General features: G+C 37.6%; 2 protein-coding genes across 4 annotated transcripts in view; one reads left to right on the top strand and one right to left on the bottom strand.

The window, feature by feature from the left end:
• LOC108265536 (citron Rho-interacting kinase) overlaps window positions 1–15349 on the top strand; it is a 139162-nt gene that overhangs the window by 81034 nt on the left and 42779 nt on the right. Inside the window, exons 16-23 of the mRNA XM_017467973.3 lie at window positions 7821–8014; window positions 8090–8225; window positions 9674–9778; window positions 12531–12671; window positions 12789–12896; window positions 13853–14051; window positions 14285–14458; window positions 14738–14761. Of these exons, the coding sequence (XP_017323462.1) occupies window positions 7821–8014; window positions 8090–8225; window positions 9674–9778; window positions 12531–12671; window positions 12789–12896; window positions 13853–14051; window positions 14285–14458; window positions 14738–14761 (1081 nt within the window). The remainder of the gene's footprint in view (window positions 1–7820; window positions 8015–8089; window positions 8226–9673; window positions 9779–12530; window positions 12672–12788; window positions 12897–13852; window positions 14052–14284; window positions 14459–14737; window positions 14762–15349) is intronic.
• mtmr3 (myotubularin related protein 3) overlaps window positions 7118–15349 on the bottom strand; it is a 124454-nt gene continuing 116222 nt past the window's right edge. For all 3 annotated transcript variants that reach the window (XR_008396448.1, XR_008396447.1, XR_008396446.1), the window contains one exon: window positions 7118–7991. The gene's annotated coding sequence lies outside the window, so the exon portion shown is untranslated. The remainder of the gene's footprint in view (window positions 7992–15349) is intronic.

The following is a 15349-nucleotide window of genomic DNA, read 5'->3' on the forward strand; positions in this document are numbered from 1 at the left end:
CACCAACTGGTCATGCTCAGTAAATTTTTACATGTGTTCTCAGATTGGCCCCATGCATAAGTATGTAAATTTTGGTGAAAGTATCTCATTCCGTTCAAGAGTTAGTATCTCATTTCGTTCAATAGCCATTTAAGTAAAAGTGGCTACGCCCACATCAAACGATTTGACGTGCCGTCACGAGGTTAAATCAAAAGTTTGTTTTTTTTAGAATATATATATATATATATATATATATATATATATATACACATTTACACACACACACTCACACAGTTAGCTCTGTATATATTTGGATACTGACACAATTTTTGTTATTTTGACTGTTTACCAAAACATATTCAAGTTACAGTTAAATAATGAATATGGGCCAAATGTGCAGTCTCTCATCTTTAATTTAAATGTATTCACATCCACATTGTAGGAAGGGTTTATTAATTACAGCTCTTTAATATGTAGCCCCTCTTTTTCAAGGGACCAACAGTAATTGGCCATTTGACTCAAAAGCTGTTTCATGGACAGGTGTGGTCTATTCCTTCATTATTTCTTCACCAATTAAGCAGGTAAAAGGTCTGGAGTTGATTCCAGGTGTGGCATTCACATTTGGAAGCTTTTGCTGTGAACCCACAGTATGTGGTCAAAGGAGCTCTCAATGCAAGTGAAACAGGCCATCGTTAGGCTACAACTTTTTTTTTTTTTTACAAATCCATCAGAGAGATAGCAGGAACATTAGGAGTGGCCAAATCAACAGCTTGATACATTCTGAGAAAAAGAACTCACCGGTGAGTTCTGCAACACAAAAAGGCCTGGACGTCCACGGAAGACAACAGTGGTTGATGATCGTAGGATTCTTTCCATGGTAAAGAAAAACCCCTTCAAAACATCCACCCAAGTGAAGAGCACACTCCAGGAGGTAGGCATATCATTATACAAGTCTACCATGAAGAGAAGACTTCACAAGAGCAAGTACAGAGGGTTCATCACAAGGTGAAAAACATTCATAAGCCTCAAGAATAGAAAGGCCACATTAAACTTTGCCAAAAAAAAACATCTAAAAAAGCCTGCCCAGTTCTGGAAAAGCATTATTTGGACAGATGAAACTAAGATCAACCTGTACCAGAATGATGGGATGAAAAAGTACAGAGAAGGAATATTCTGCAATGGCCAAGTCAGTCACCTGATCTCAACCCATTCAAGCATGCATTTCACTTGCTGAAGACAAAACTTAAGGCAGAAAGTCCCACGAACATACAACAACTGAAGACAGCTGCAGTAAAGGCCTGGCAAAGCATCACAAAAGAGGAAACCCAGTGTTTGGTGATGTCCATGGGTTCCAGACTTCAAGCAGTCTTTGCCTGCAAAGGATTCTTGACAAAGTATTAAAAATTAACATTTTATTTGTGATTATGTTAATCTGTCCATTTACATTTGAACCCCTGTAATAAGGGAACTGCGTATAAAAATGGTTGCAATTCCTAAACGTTTCACATGATATTTTTTTGTTCAACCCTTTGAATTAAAGCTGAAAGTCTGCAGTTCAATTGCATCTCAGTTGTTTCTTTTCAAATACATTATCACTGTCAAAATATTTGTGGACTTTGTGTGTGTGTATGTATGTATATATATATATATATATATATATATATATATATATATATATATATATATATATATATATATATATATATATATATATATATATATATGAGAGAGAGAGAGAGAGTTTGGCAAAGGATTTTAAAAGAACTCCAAATTATTTGAACTACAGCATTCTACTGTAAGGAACATCATCTACAAGTGGTGCAGATTTCAAATGACTGCCACTTTCAAATGATAGCAAATTCAGCCCAAGAGCAGATTGTCTGATGCAAAACGAACCCAAAAGTTTCATCACATGATCTGCTAGTAAGTCTTGCAACTGTTGGTGTCAAAGTGAATACTTTTACAATCAGAAAGAGATTGCACAAATTTGATCTGCATGGGAGACATGCCAGGAAAAGGCCTTTGCAAGATTACAGTTTGCCAATGAGTAAAGGCAATATAGGCAAAGACCAGGCCTTTTGGAATAATGTGCTCTCAGGGCTCTACAATGCGACCATTTCAGTCGCATTTGCGACTGTAGCTTAGTAGGCTTATTTCCTTATTTTTCCTAATATGGATCCTGTTTGTGTTAGTCTACTTTTAATTAGGACTCTTTGTTTAAGATATTTAAAAATAAATATTTTATTATTATCATTTTATTTATTTTTCATTTTATTTATTATTATTTTATTATCAATTAACCAACAGTATTTCTCATTGCTATTATTTTAATTCAATTAACAGTGACCATGAGCAGAGCGTACATTTAACTCTTTATGATAGATGTCCTGATTAAAGCTTAAACAAGATTGGTATCTGGATCGGTATTGATCGATCAAGATGACAAGAAATCTATATCGCCTGTAAAAATCCTGGGATTTGAAAAAGGCAGTACATGCAAGAAAACCCTCAAATATCTTGCAACTGAAAGAATATTGCATGGAAGAGTGGTCAAGAATTTTGTCAGACAATGTTGCGGTTATAAAATCAGGATTTTAGCAGTGCAGAGCAGCAGCTTGGAATTGACTTGAAAGTGACTGATGGTTAACATGTAGTCTTGATGGACTGCGTTTCAGTCACTATGTCATACTCGTTCTGCTGTCTGACAATAGAAATAGAAAAATATGTAAATAAGAAAAGCTTTATTGGGAATTCGGCTGTATTAAAATATCAAAAGTAAGTACAGAGAGCAAATAAGAAGCAAACAGATGTAAAGAGCTGACACTAATATGCTAATATGAATATGCTAATTAGTGCATGACATCATCTAGTGACATTTAGCAACTTTCCATTGAAAGTTTTTGGCAGAAATGCTCCTGTCACTCACCCAGAATATATTGATTTTATGATGAAGACGAAGCAATGCCTTGGAAATGCAAATTTAACTCTGCATGGCTGGAAAAGGTGACATATATAAATTGGTTGTATTAAAATAAAAATATATATATTTAAAAAGAAGAAATAAAGAATATGTTTGAATGACATCTCTGGAGATGTGAATGAGAAACAGTGTAAAGCACTTTGTAGAACCGGTAAGGTTTAATAGTTCGCTATATAAGAGCAGGCCATTTACGATTTACATTCAGCTGGTATAGTATCGTAGATATGTTTTTGGTATCGTGACAATGGCAGTTAGATGTAAGCTTTTTTTTTTTTTAGCATGTTATTGTTACTTTTAACCAGTATGTGGCACTGGCATGAAATTTGTTTCACAGCCTGAGGTAATAGGCCTGAAGATACTTGGCCTTGAAGATACTTATAAAGTTTTATGATGATATGTAGATGCTTTGCTGAGTTACACCCTCACATCCTTTTTTTTTGCATTTGCAAAAAAAAAAAAAAAAAAAGTGTGTTACAGGAGAATGGTTTGATAACTTTTGTTCCAACAGGTCTCAAGATGATGTAACAAATTTGGTGAAGATTGGACAAAAATTGGAGGAGGAGTAGCAAAAATGGCAGTTAGATGTAAGCTTTTTTTTTTTTTTTTTTTTTTTAAGCATTTATTGTTACTTTTGACCAGTAGGTGCTACTGGTTTTGTTGCATAGACTCAGGTCATGGTACTGAAATGTCTGCCAAGTTTTGTGTCAGTGTGCAAAGTCGTTGCAAAGATACTGCCTAACTTCCTTTTTGCCGGCTAAATTATCAGATTCTTTATCCCATTACGGGCAAAATGTTTGGAATGTTCAAAAGTCATTTGATATTTTTGTGAGGCTAACTCTAAAGATGATGTGCCAAATTTGGTGAGGATTGGACAAAATTTGTAGGAGGATTGGTGAAAAAACACTTTTTTTAAACAAAATCCAAGATGGTTGTCAGGAAGTACACTTGAATTTCAGATGTTGGTGTGCGTTCACCTGTGTTGCCCAGATATTACCTCACATCCAAACGACACCTTTGCCATAAAATTTGTTGCTGTGACACAGGCAAAGGGTTTGCAATATAAAAATTCCATTTGATAACTTTTGTGTGGCTTTGTCTGAAGTTGTTATGAGCGTGGTTTGGTAACAATTTGTAGGAGGAGTTTCAATGAATTTCAAAATGGCAGGACATAAACCTGATTTTTCTAATGTTGGTGTGCAAACTTTGGGACTATTTTACGGAATCATAAGAAAGGAGAACTGTGGAGTTCTTCAAATTATATCAAGAAAAATGTAAACGCTTCACCAGTAGGTGGTGCTTGAGCAAAACTTCTTGGGTACATTCAGGGTATGGTCCTGAATATACATAAGTTTGGTGCTGATATGTAAATGCACTTTAGAGATATGACTTAGGGACTGTATTTTGCCTTTGCAAGCACATTACGGGAGAATGGTTTTCAATTTTGTGCAGACAGGTCTTAAGATGATAAATCCAAATTTGATGATATTTGGGTGTAATTTGTAGGAGGAGTAGTGAAAACACTGATTAGATTCAAGAATTTTCTCCATGTCATTTTAACTTTTTACCTTTAGGTGGTGCTATTATGAAATTTATTGTGTAGCCTCAGGTTATAGTCCTGAAGACATGTACTAAGTTTCATGACAATGCGTAAAGTTGTTAATGAGACACAGCATCACTTCCTGATTGGCAACTTCATCGCCAGATGTGTTGCCTTCAAAACAGTGAACGGTTTCGAAAATCAAAATTCCATTCCACAGAACTTTTGTGTGGATTGGTCTGAAGATGTTATTAGCCAAATTTGGTGAAATGTGGACAAAATTTGTAGGAGGAGTAGCGAAAAATCAGTTTTTTAAACAAAATCCAAGATGGCCAAAAATCTAATTAGGCAGAAATTGATGTCATAGGGTCCACTGAACTCAGCACGATTCATCTGGCATTAAAACTTTGGCCACATGGTTCACAGATTATGGGCATAAACATATTTTGAAATTTGTTCAAAATTGACCTGTTGGTGGCACTAGAGCTTTGGGAGCTTGGGCCCCAGATTTAGTGTATTTGTAGCTGAATGTGTCCTGAAGCTTTCTGCCAAATTTCACAACTTTTTACCACACTGTTCTACAGGCTGCCATAGACACCCTAGCCAGAATAATAATCATGAGCAAAATCCATAGAAAAACAATCGGTGCCTAACACCTTCAGTGCTTGGCCCCCTAATAATAATAAAAATCCTTACAAAAAGTTTCAGCACTTCTTGTTTGAACCCCTAATAATATTTGTAATAATAATTTTTGCCTTTATGCTTTCCATTACAAATAATTCAAGACTGCTCTAGGTTAGTCTTATCACTACTGTTGATTATAATGTAATTATGTATAATATTAACCGCAGCAAATTTGTATTTTATTTATTTTAATTACAGTGCTCTGAAAAAGTATTTGCCCCATCTTGATTTCTTCTGTTTTTGTGTATATCTCATACTAAATTGTTTCAGAAATTAAAAAAAAATCTAAGATAAAACAAAGGCAACCTGAGTAAACACAAAATACAGTTTTTACATGATAATTATTATTTATTGAAGCAAAAAAAGTTATCCAATACAAACTGGGCCTGTTTGGAAATGTATTTGCCCCCATAGTTACTAATTCCCCAAATATATGAAACTGCATTCATAATGGGGTTCAGCTGGACTAGATGCAACCAGGCCTGATAACTGCCAACCCTGTTCAATCAAATCATCACTTAAATAGAAATTTTTCAACAGCATGAAGTTGGTTGTAAGGTCTTACCCAGTAACACACTATGCCAAAGTTGAAAGAAATTCCAGAAATGATTAGGAAGAAGATGACTGAAATACATCAGTCTGGGAAGGGTTACAAAGCGATTTCAAAGGCTCTGGGACTCCAAAAGACCACAGTGAGCACCATTATCTCCAAATGGAAAACTCGGCACAGTAGTGAACCTTCTCAGTAGTGACTGACTTTCCAAAGAGGGTCCACAGAGGACCCTCCAAGAGCACAGCAACTGTTCATCCAGGAAGTCACAAAAAAGCCAAGGACAACATCAAAGGAAATACAGGCCTCTCTTGCATCAATAAAGGTCACTGTTCATGACTCCACTATCAGAAAGACACTGAGCAAAATGGCATCCATGAAAGAGTGGTGAGGTGAAAACCACTGCTAACTCAGAATAACATTAAGGCTCATCTGAATTTTGACAAAACACACTTTGATGATCCTCAAACCTTTTTGGACAATGTTCTATGGACTGATGAGTTGAAAGTGGAACTGTTTGGAAGACAGAGGTCACGTTACATCTGGCATAAATCAAATAAAGAATTCCACAAAACGATCATCACAGTCAAGAAAGATAGTGGTAGTGTGATGGTGTGGGGATGCTTTGCTGCTTCAGGGCCTGGGCAACTTGCAGTAATTGAGGGAAACATGAATTCTGCTCTCTAACAGAAAATCTTAAAGGAGAATGTCCGGTCTTTAATCCGTAAATTGAAACTCAGCACAAATGGATTAGGCAGAAAGACAAGGATCCAAAGCATTAAAGCAATGGCTAAAAAAAAAAAAAAAGCTAAATTTAATTCCTTATTTAAATTAATCAAAATGCTGTGGCATCACCTTAAACGTGCAGTTCATGCTCGAAAACCCTCCAGTGTGGCTATAACTAAAGCAGTTATGCAAAGAAGAGGCGGCCAAAATTCCACCACAGTGCTGTGAAAGACTGATCTCCAGTTATCGGAAGCATTTGGTTGCAGTCATTGCTGCTAAACGTGGTACAACCAGTATTTAAGTTTAAGGGGGCAATTAGTTTTTCACATGGGTGATAGGTGTTGGATAACTTTTTTTTTTTTGCTTCAATAAAATAAATTAATTAATTAAAACTGTGTTATGTGTTTACCCAGGTTGCCTTTGTTTTATATTATATTTCATCTGAAGATCTAAAACTATTTAGTATGAAATGTACACAAAAAGAGAAGAACTACTTTTCACCCCACTGTATAAATTAATTATGACAAATGTACTAGTGAAATATATCGTCTTTGAATCACTGTCCCATTGTACGATGAAAATGAAACACTAATTTGTATTTACATGATACTCTGTAACAATCTCATTAGTACACAGTTCAGTAAACACAGCAGACCCAGGATAGGAGCTCACATGAGCTTTTTTATCTGCATTTGTGCGCTTGGCATAGTATGTAAACAGTAACAAAATTTCAAGATGTTGCAGTTTTACAGCTCACCCATTGCGGCCTGCTTTCTCTTTTACTCTGCCCATGTGCTCATGGCAACACACACACACACACACACACACACACACACACACACAAACACACACACTTAGCTCACTGCTCAGGGAGAGAGAGAGAGTTCACATAAACATAAGTGTGACATTGTTAATTACTTACAGTATCTAGCTTGTACCCAAATGCCTCCCCCCACCCCATTGCAGGTTCCCAAATGTTACTGAATTGGGCGGCTGTGCCTCAGGTGGTAGAGCGGGTTGTCCACTAATCGTGGGGTTGGCGATTTGATTCCCGGCCCATATGACTCCACATGCCGAAGTGTCCTTGGGCAAGACACTGAACCCAAAGTTGCTCCCGATGGCAAGTTAGCGCCTTGCATGGCAGCTCTGCTACCAATGGTGTGTGAGTGTGTGAGTGTGAATGGGTGAATGAGAACCAGCGTAAAGCACTTTGGATAAAAGCGCTGTATAAGTGCAGACCATTTACCATTTACCATGAATTTACTGTGACAGACTGCAACACTTCATATTACCTCTTAATTAGTTGATGAATAATCAATAAGTCAGAATGAATTAGTAATCTGAGTGTGTGTGTGTGTGTACAGAACATAGAGACCCTGAAGACAACATGTACCATGCTGGAAGAGCAGGTGCTAGAGCTGGAGACGCTGAATGACGAGCTGTTGGAGAAGGAGAGGCAGTGGGAGAGCTGGAGAACAGCATTGGACGAGGAAAAGAACCAGGCTGAACGCAGGGCTCGAGAAATACAGAGACAGCTGGACAATGAAAAACAGAATAGGTTATATTGCACAAATTCACACATGCAAATATTTCAGTGCACAGTTATATGACTCTCTTGTTCTGTCTTATTCAGGATGCGTGCTGAACAGCGCACCTCAGAGTCTCGTCAGGCTGTTGAGCTGGCAGTAAAGGAACACAAGGCTGAGATCTTGGTGCTGCAGCAGGCCTTAAAGGACCAGAAACTAAAAGCAGAAGGCCTCTCCGATACTGTATGTTTTTGATTACCACTTGCTTCTCATATCTGACATGAAGACACACACCCAGACTGATGCAGATATTTTTCGTAATTTCTTCTTGTAAATTTTTAATAACTGAACATAAAGCAACCATAAATAGAGAGCAGAATTATGTAAATCAGTGTTTTTCAACTTTGGTCATATAGTACCATTATTAATTACAATGTGTGCACAATTATTAGGCAAGTCAGTATTATGAGCTGATCATGATTTCTATGCACATTATTCAACTCTTAACTATATGAACCTGAATGTTAACTGGGTATAATTATTTTCAGGTGACATTTAATTGTTTAATGAGGGTGGGTGTGGCTTAAAGTGATTAACACTGTATATAAGGTGTGCATAATTATAGTCAGTTTCTCTAGCTAAGGTTATCGGGCCCAAAAAAAAAGATTTAACTGAGACTGAAAGTCAAAAATTGTAAAAAGCCTATCAGAGGGATATAGCACACTGCAGATTGCAAAACTATTGAGGCGTGACCACTAGACAATCAAATGCTTTGTTGTGAATACTCAACATGATCTTAAAAAACGTGTGTAGAAGAAAAAGCACTAGTTGACTCCAAACCCTCCAGTGCCACTATATTTCAGAACTGCACATTCCAGGAGTGTCCAGAAGTACAAGGTGTCTATCGCTCAGAGACATGGCTAAAGCTAAAAGATGACCACCACTGAATAAGACTCACAAGCTGTAGCATCATGACTGGGAAAAGAAATACCTGAAAACTGATTTCTCAAAGGTTTTATGGACAGATGAATAGAGAATGACTCTAGATGGACCAGATGGGTGGGCTCGTGGGTGGATCACTAATGGGCACAGAGTACCAGTTAGAGCAAGGCACCAGCAAGGAGGAGGAGGAATACTGCTGTGGGCTGGTATAATTAATTATGAGCTAGCTGGACCTTTTCAGGCTGAAGATGGACTGAAAATTCAACTCCCAACCCTACTGACAGTTTGTACAATACACTTTCTTCAAGGAGTGGTACATTAAGAAGTCAGCAACATTCAAGAAGGCCATGATCTTTATGCAGGACAATGCTCCATCACTTACATTAAGGTACACCACTGCTTGGCTAGCCAGCAAAGACATCAGTGATGACTGAATGATGTCCTGACTACCTTCCTCACCTGACTTAAATCCTATCGAGAACTTCTGGGCCATTCTCGAGCATGAGATTTACAGTGAGGGAAGATGATTCACCTCTTTGAATAGCATTTGGGAGGCTGTAATGGCTGCCTCAGCTAAAATTGATCAACAGATCAAGAAACTGACAAATTCAATGGATGGAAGGCTTACAAATTCAATGGATGGCAGTTATTTAAAAGAAGGGTATCTATATTCATTACTGAATAGCTTTGAAGGGTCAAAATAGTTTTTTGTTAATTGGTATATGCTATTTTTCCATACTTTTCTTTAGTTGAGTGACCTGGAGAAGAAACACTCCATGCTGGAGATGAATGCACGCAGCCTGCAGCAGAAACTGGAGACTGAGCGAGAGCTTAAACAGAGGCTGGTGGATGAGGTACTCGTTGACTGTTTTACTGGGTAGCCAATTTTCAGAAAATACTTTCAGAGAACATGCTCTAAATGAGAGAGTATGTTTGGCATACATACAGCTTAACAGTGAAATGTAGTGGTGTGAATTGGAAGAAAATGCAACTCACAACATTTAATATCATTGTTTCCACCTCATCCCACCCACCAGTAAACATAAATGTATTCATACCCCATATCCATATAAATAGGGCCATGATTCTCAGTGTATCTGAAGGATGTTTCCTAATTTGAATAGTCTAATACGCAACTATTAGATAAAATGTGGAATGTTCACAAGGCTGTACTGCAATTTCACAGTTGTACAGAAATATAGTATAATACTGTAATGAAAATACAGTTATTTTATAGTAGTATCAATTCAGGTCTAAAAGGTCTCATTTACCAACAAACATCACTGTGAAACACCATGCAAAACAATTTCATGCAATTGCAATTTCACAAATTCAAGTAGTTTTCTGCAAAAAAAAATAGGCACAGCAAAATCAAGCATTTTTGGACACAGCAATCATAAAAAATAAAAAAAAAACTCTGAGAAATCCTGTATGGACTAGATAGGATGCAGTCTAAGGAATTAATTTCGGCACAATGATATCTTGAATGCTGGCTCCAATTCCAAACATATTTGGATATATAATAACCCTCTAGTAGTGAAAACGGCTCATAATATAGTTATCATCTTGATCCAGATAATCAATATGGTTCTTAAAAAGCAATCCATATTTCACATGCTGTTAGCAGCATGAATCAGAAGCATGAATAAATACATTGTAAGTCATTCTGCAACTCCAATAAATGCTGTTATATACAACATGGTGTTATATACAAAATATACAATTTGATGGCTGCAACACATCTAAAAAAAAGTTAGGATGGGGGCAACAAAAGGTGGGAAAAGTAAGTGTTACTAAAAAGAAACAGCTGGAGGTTAATTGGCAACATGTCAGCAACATGATTGGGTATAAAAAAAGAGTATCTTTGAGAGGCAGAGTCTCTCAGAATTAAAGATGGGCAGAGGTTGACCAATCTGTGAAAAATTACGTCTACAATTTGAGGAACTCAACGTAAAATTGTGAAGACTATGAATATCTCATCACCTACAGTACATAATATCATCAAAAGATTCAGAGAATCTGGAGAAATCTCTGTGTGCAAGGGACAAGGGTGAAAATCAATATTGCATGCCCGTGATCTCCGGGCCCTCAGGTGGCAGTGCATTAAAAACAGGCCTGATTCTGTAATGGAAATCACTGCATGGGCTCAGAAACACCTCCAGAACTCATTGTTTGGGAACACAGTTTGCTGTACCATCCACAAATGTTGGATAAAACTCGATCATGCAAAGAAGAAGCCATATGTGAACATGATCCAGAAACGCTGTAGTCCTCCCTGGGCCAAAGTGCATTTAAAATGGACTGAAACAAAGTGGAAAACTGTTCTGCAGTCAGATGAATCGAAATTTGAAATTCTAAAGAGGAGAGGGACCATCCGGCTGTTTATCAGCACACAGTTCAAAAGCCTGCATCTCTGATGGTATGGGGGTGCATTAGTGCCTGTGGAATTGGCAGCTTGCACATCTGGAAAGGCACTATCAACGCTGAAAGCTATATACAAGTTTTAGAGAAACATATGCTTCCAGATTCCATCCCATCTTTACTTCTGAGAAACTCTGCCTCTCTAAGATACTCTTTTTATACCCAATCATGTTATTGACCTGTTGCCAATTAACCTAATAAATTTTTACTTTTTACTAACACTTACTTTTCCAGCCTTTTCTTGCCCCGTCCCAACTTTTCTGAGATGTGTTTGGTTCAAAATTACTTTGTCAAGTGTTGTGTTCAAAATTACTTTATTTTTTCCTTTAAATAGTTCATTTCCTCAGTTTAAATATATATTTTCTATGTTCTATTGTGAATAACATATGGGTTTATGAAATTAGCAAATTAGCAAACTGATTTTATTTACACTTTACACAGTGTCCCAACTTTTTTGGAATTGGGGTTGTATTCCAAAACACACTTGACTTTAGTTGAAAAAATTAATGTCTATTGACAAGGAATTACAACTGGTGCTGGTGTCTACTTACCCGTCTACCTGGTGTTCTTTTCATTTTTTCTGGTGAACTGGAATTATGTTCCATTCATTATTTTACCCCTGGAATGGTCTAGAATAAGTGCAATATCCCTATGTATGCATGAGAAATGATACAGACACATTTCAGGGCATAGTCCCATGTATAGTCCCCTTCAGACATTCAAGTTTGAGATCAAAAGATGAATATGATACAATAGATCAGAATTTCAGATTTCTGTTCCTGATATTTACATTTAGATGTGTTAAACAACATAGAGTATGACAACTTTTGTGTGAACCCACACAATTTTCACATGATCAAAAATATTGAAACACATGACTGACAAGTGTTTCTTCTTGCCCAGGTGTGTCCTGTTCAAATGATTGTTTAAACAATTGCTTATTGGTCAAGTACGGTGGCGGTAGTATCATGGCTTGGGCTTGCATGGCTTCTTCTGAAACAGGCTCATTAATCTTTATTGATTATGTAACCCATTATGGTAGCAGCAGAATGAATTCAGAAGTCTGCAGAAACAATCTGCCTTCCAATTGACAAAGAAATGCATCCATGACCCAAAACAAGCTGTTACACACTAAAACAGAAATCTTCCCTGATTGTGTTTTTATCTGTGTACATGTTTGTGCAGCAAGCAAAGCTACAGCAGCAGCTGGACATGCAAAAGAGTCATATTTTCAGATTAACACAGGGCCTGCAGGATGCACTGGACCAGACCGATCTACTGAAGACTGAGAGAACAGACCTGGAGTATCAGCTGGAAAACATACAGGTATACCCCCGGAAATATTCATGAATTTATGGCTGAAAGTGTGATTAATCAAGTTTTAGTAAAATTCAGTAATGAAAGCAGAATCCAGTAATGACACTAAAAGGAAAACTCTTTCAGGCAGCATATTCTCATGAGAAGGTGAAGATGGAGGGCACCATCACCCAGCAGACCAAGCTTATAGACTTCCTGCAGGCCAAGGTAGACCATCCCTCTAAGAAGAAAAAGGTCAGAGTCTGCTGGGCATTCGTCTCATTACCCCACCAACTAACTGCTTGCTGAAAATGCTTCTCTCTGAAGCCCTAATTAATTGTCCCTATAACCACATAAATGTGGTCCAATTTTGCATGGTGCACTGTCATGAAGCAGACAGAAGGACGCAAGTGCAAGTTTTCTGGTTTTATTAAAATCAGTGTAACAAACAATCCAAAAAAACTAGGCAAAACTCAGCAAATAGGCATAAACTATACAATACTAAATCAGCAAATATGAAGTAGTTTATTGTCAAACACTAATTATACAACAGTTTGTTCCTGTCCACCAATTTGATTGGATGAGCAGTCATTCTGTTGGCAGAGCAGAAATAAACAAATTATCTGGCCATATTGTGTCTGAAGTGTCAGCTACTCAATATTAATTTCTTATTTGTAAATTTGTTATACAAAAACAATGTCAAACAAGCAAGAGTGTGGTTATACTGAATATCATTGTGCCAATATTCAGTATAACTGCATTCTTGCTCATGCAATATAGCTTAAACAAGACAGATAGCAAAGACTTGGTATCTTCACAGAGAAAATGCTGAAGCGGTACATCACAAAGTAACGCAGTTATTTAAAAGAAGTAGTGTGATTGCCTACAGGTGAATTCCATTAGTAATCAAGTGAGAAGATATAGATGTTTGACTACAAGTCATGTGATGTGGTTGTGGGCCGAGGAGCATGGAAGCTGTAGTCTGCAACTTTGAGCTGTACAGATAGACATGGTGCACTATCACATTCAGTTAACTTGCATGTAAGTCTTTGCCCAAGCATCAGTGCTATACAGATATGTAAGAAGCAGATAGAGACCCTGAATCCCTAGACATTCTAGCTGAGTGTAAGGTTATGGTTAGGATGATTTTTAGCATATAGCAATAGATCAATGGGCCTGGGCGGTTCACTCTGGCTCTGCTTTGTGTGCAGGGCATCTTTGGTGGCAGGCGTCGGGAGGACCTGCTGGCAGCGCTGGCAGCCCAGAGTCAGACCCAGACAGCCTCTGTGCCTGTTGTGACCCCTGTGCCCCTGCAGTACAGCGATATGAAGGCAGCGCTGGATAAAGAGCGTGCCCGCTGCTCTGAGCTGGAGGAGGCCCTCCAAAAGACACGCATGGAACTTAGAGAGGGTATGATGTAATATACTGTTACTCCAAATAATTAGAGCTATGAAAATCCTAAGGAAAGTGACATTTAATTTAAGTAAATCGTTTGGCCTAAAAACATAAAACATTAAATGGCCATTGATAAAGATATTCAAACAAAGGAGTTACCTGCAATCACTAAATGCGCATTTTTTACTCAGTGTTTTTTTATTACATTTTTTAATTCTCATTTGTTCCTCATTCCCCCTCTCCTTTAGCCATGCAGTTTAATAAAGCACTGGAACATGGTGGTACTCCTGCCACTTCTGGTCTAGCCCGGCAGCAGCTCATGATGTCAACTAAGTCTACCAAATCCCCTGAACACCAGCCCAACCCTTCCAGCCTGGCACAATCCAATTCCAGCCGGAGGAAGGAGACAGCCACTTCTGACGGTTAGCACACAGCCTCATTTTCATGACATTCTTCCTATTGAGGAATTAGGCATCCACTGTTGGTTAATTCCCATGTGTAATATAAGAAGTATTTTGGTCCACTTGACCAGTTATTTTGCCTGTACTTAAAATAAAAAAGGAGATCAGTAAGAAAATTACATTAGAAATTGATATGATCCTTATGTTACTGTTGTTGTTGTTTTTTGTCAGTGAGAAGTTTTTAAATAATAAGCTATTAAAATTGGCCATTCTTATCTCCCATGCTTTTTTTCCCTGCAGAAATAAGGAGAGCCACTTCTGAAAGTAAGTTCTCATGCATTAGGCTAAGGATTCTTGCTTTCTTTTGTTCTAAAGATAAGATTGCTGTCCAGAAAATGAAAAAGTACTTTGGTTGAACTCTCTTTTATACTCCAAAATTCAGTTTTTATCAGTATAAACATATATGCTTTATGGTTTTATTATACTGTGTAATCTTTTTAAAGGTCTTAAAAATGCCATCTAACCGACACCGTAAAGAAGATTTAGATTTTATTTTTGCTCGTTGCTCTTTGAAATGGTAAACCCAAGTGACTGTGTTGCACTCGGAGTGTGTGTGCGGCTCATCAGTGTTTTAGAGCGGCTCAGTTCACAGTAAACACTGCTCCACACCAATGTCATCTCTGTCTGTGCTGTCAGATTGAGTCTCTTATAACCTGCATTTAGACACAACTCGCGCCAGCTTCACTTTGGTTATACGTTAGTGTAATCTCTCATTTTTATGGGCAGAGGTTTACAGCATTTCACCTGATTGGTAATGAGAAGTAAATTAAAAAAAAACTATTGTTAACTAAACTGAGGTCTTCCTGTGTGTGTCCGCCAAAATAAAAGCCACACGGTCTAACTCATAAAAGT

The sequence above is a fragment of the Ictalurus punctatus genome, chromosome 5 (assembly GCF_001660625.3).
Source record: "Ictalurus punctatus breed USDA103 chromosome 5, Coco_2.0, whole genome shotgun sequence".
NCBI classification, from domain to species: Eukaryota; Metazoa; Chordata; class Actinopteri; order Siluriformes; family Ictaluridae; genus Ictalurus; species Ictalurus punctatus.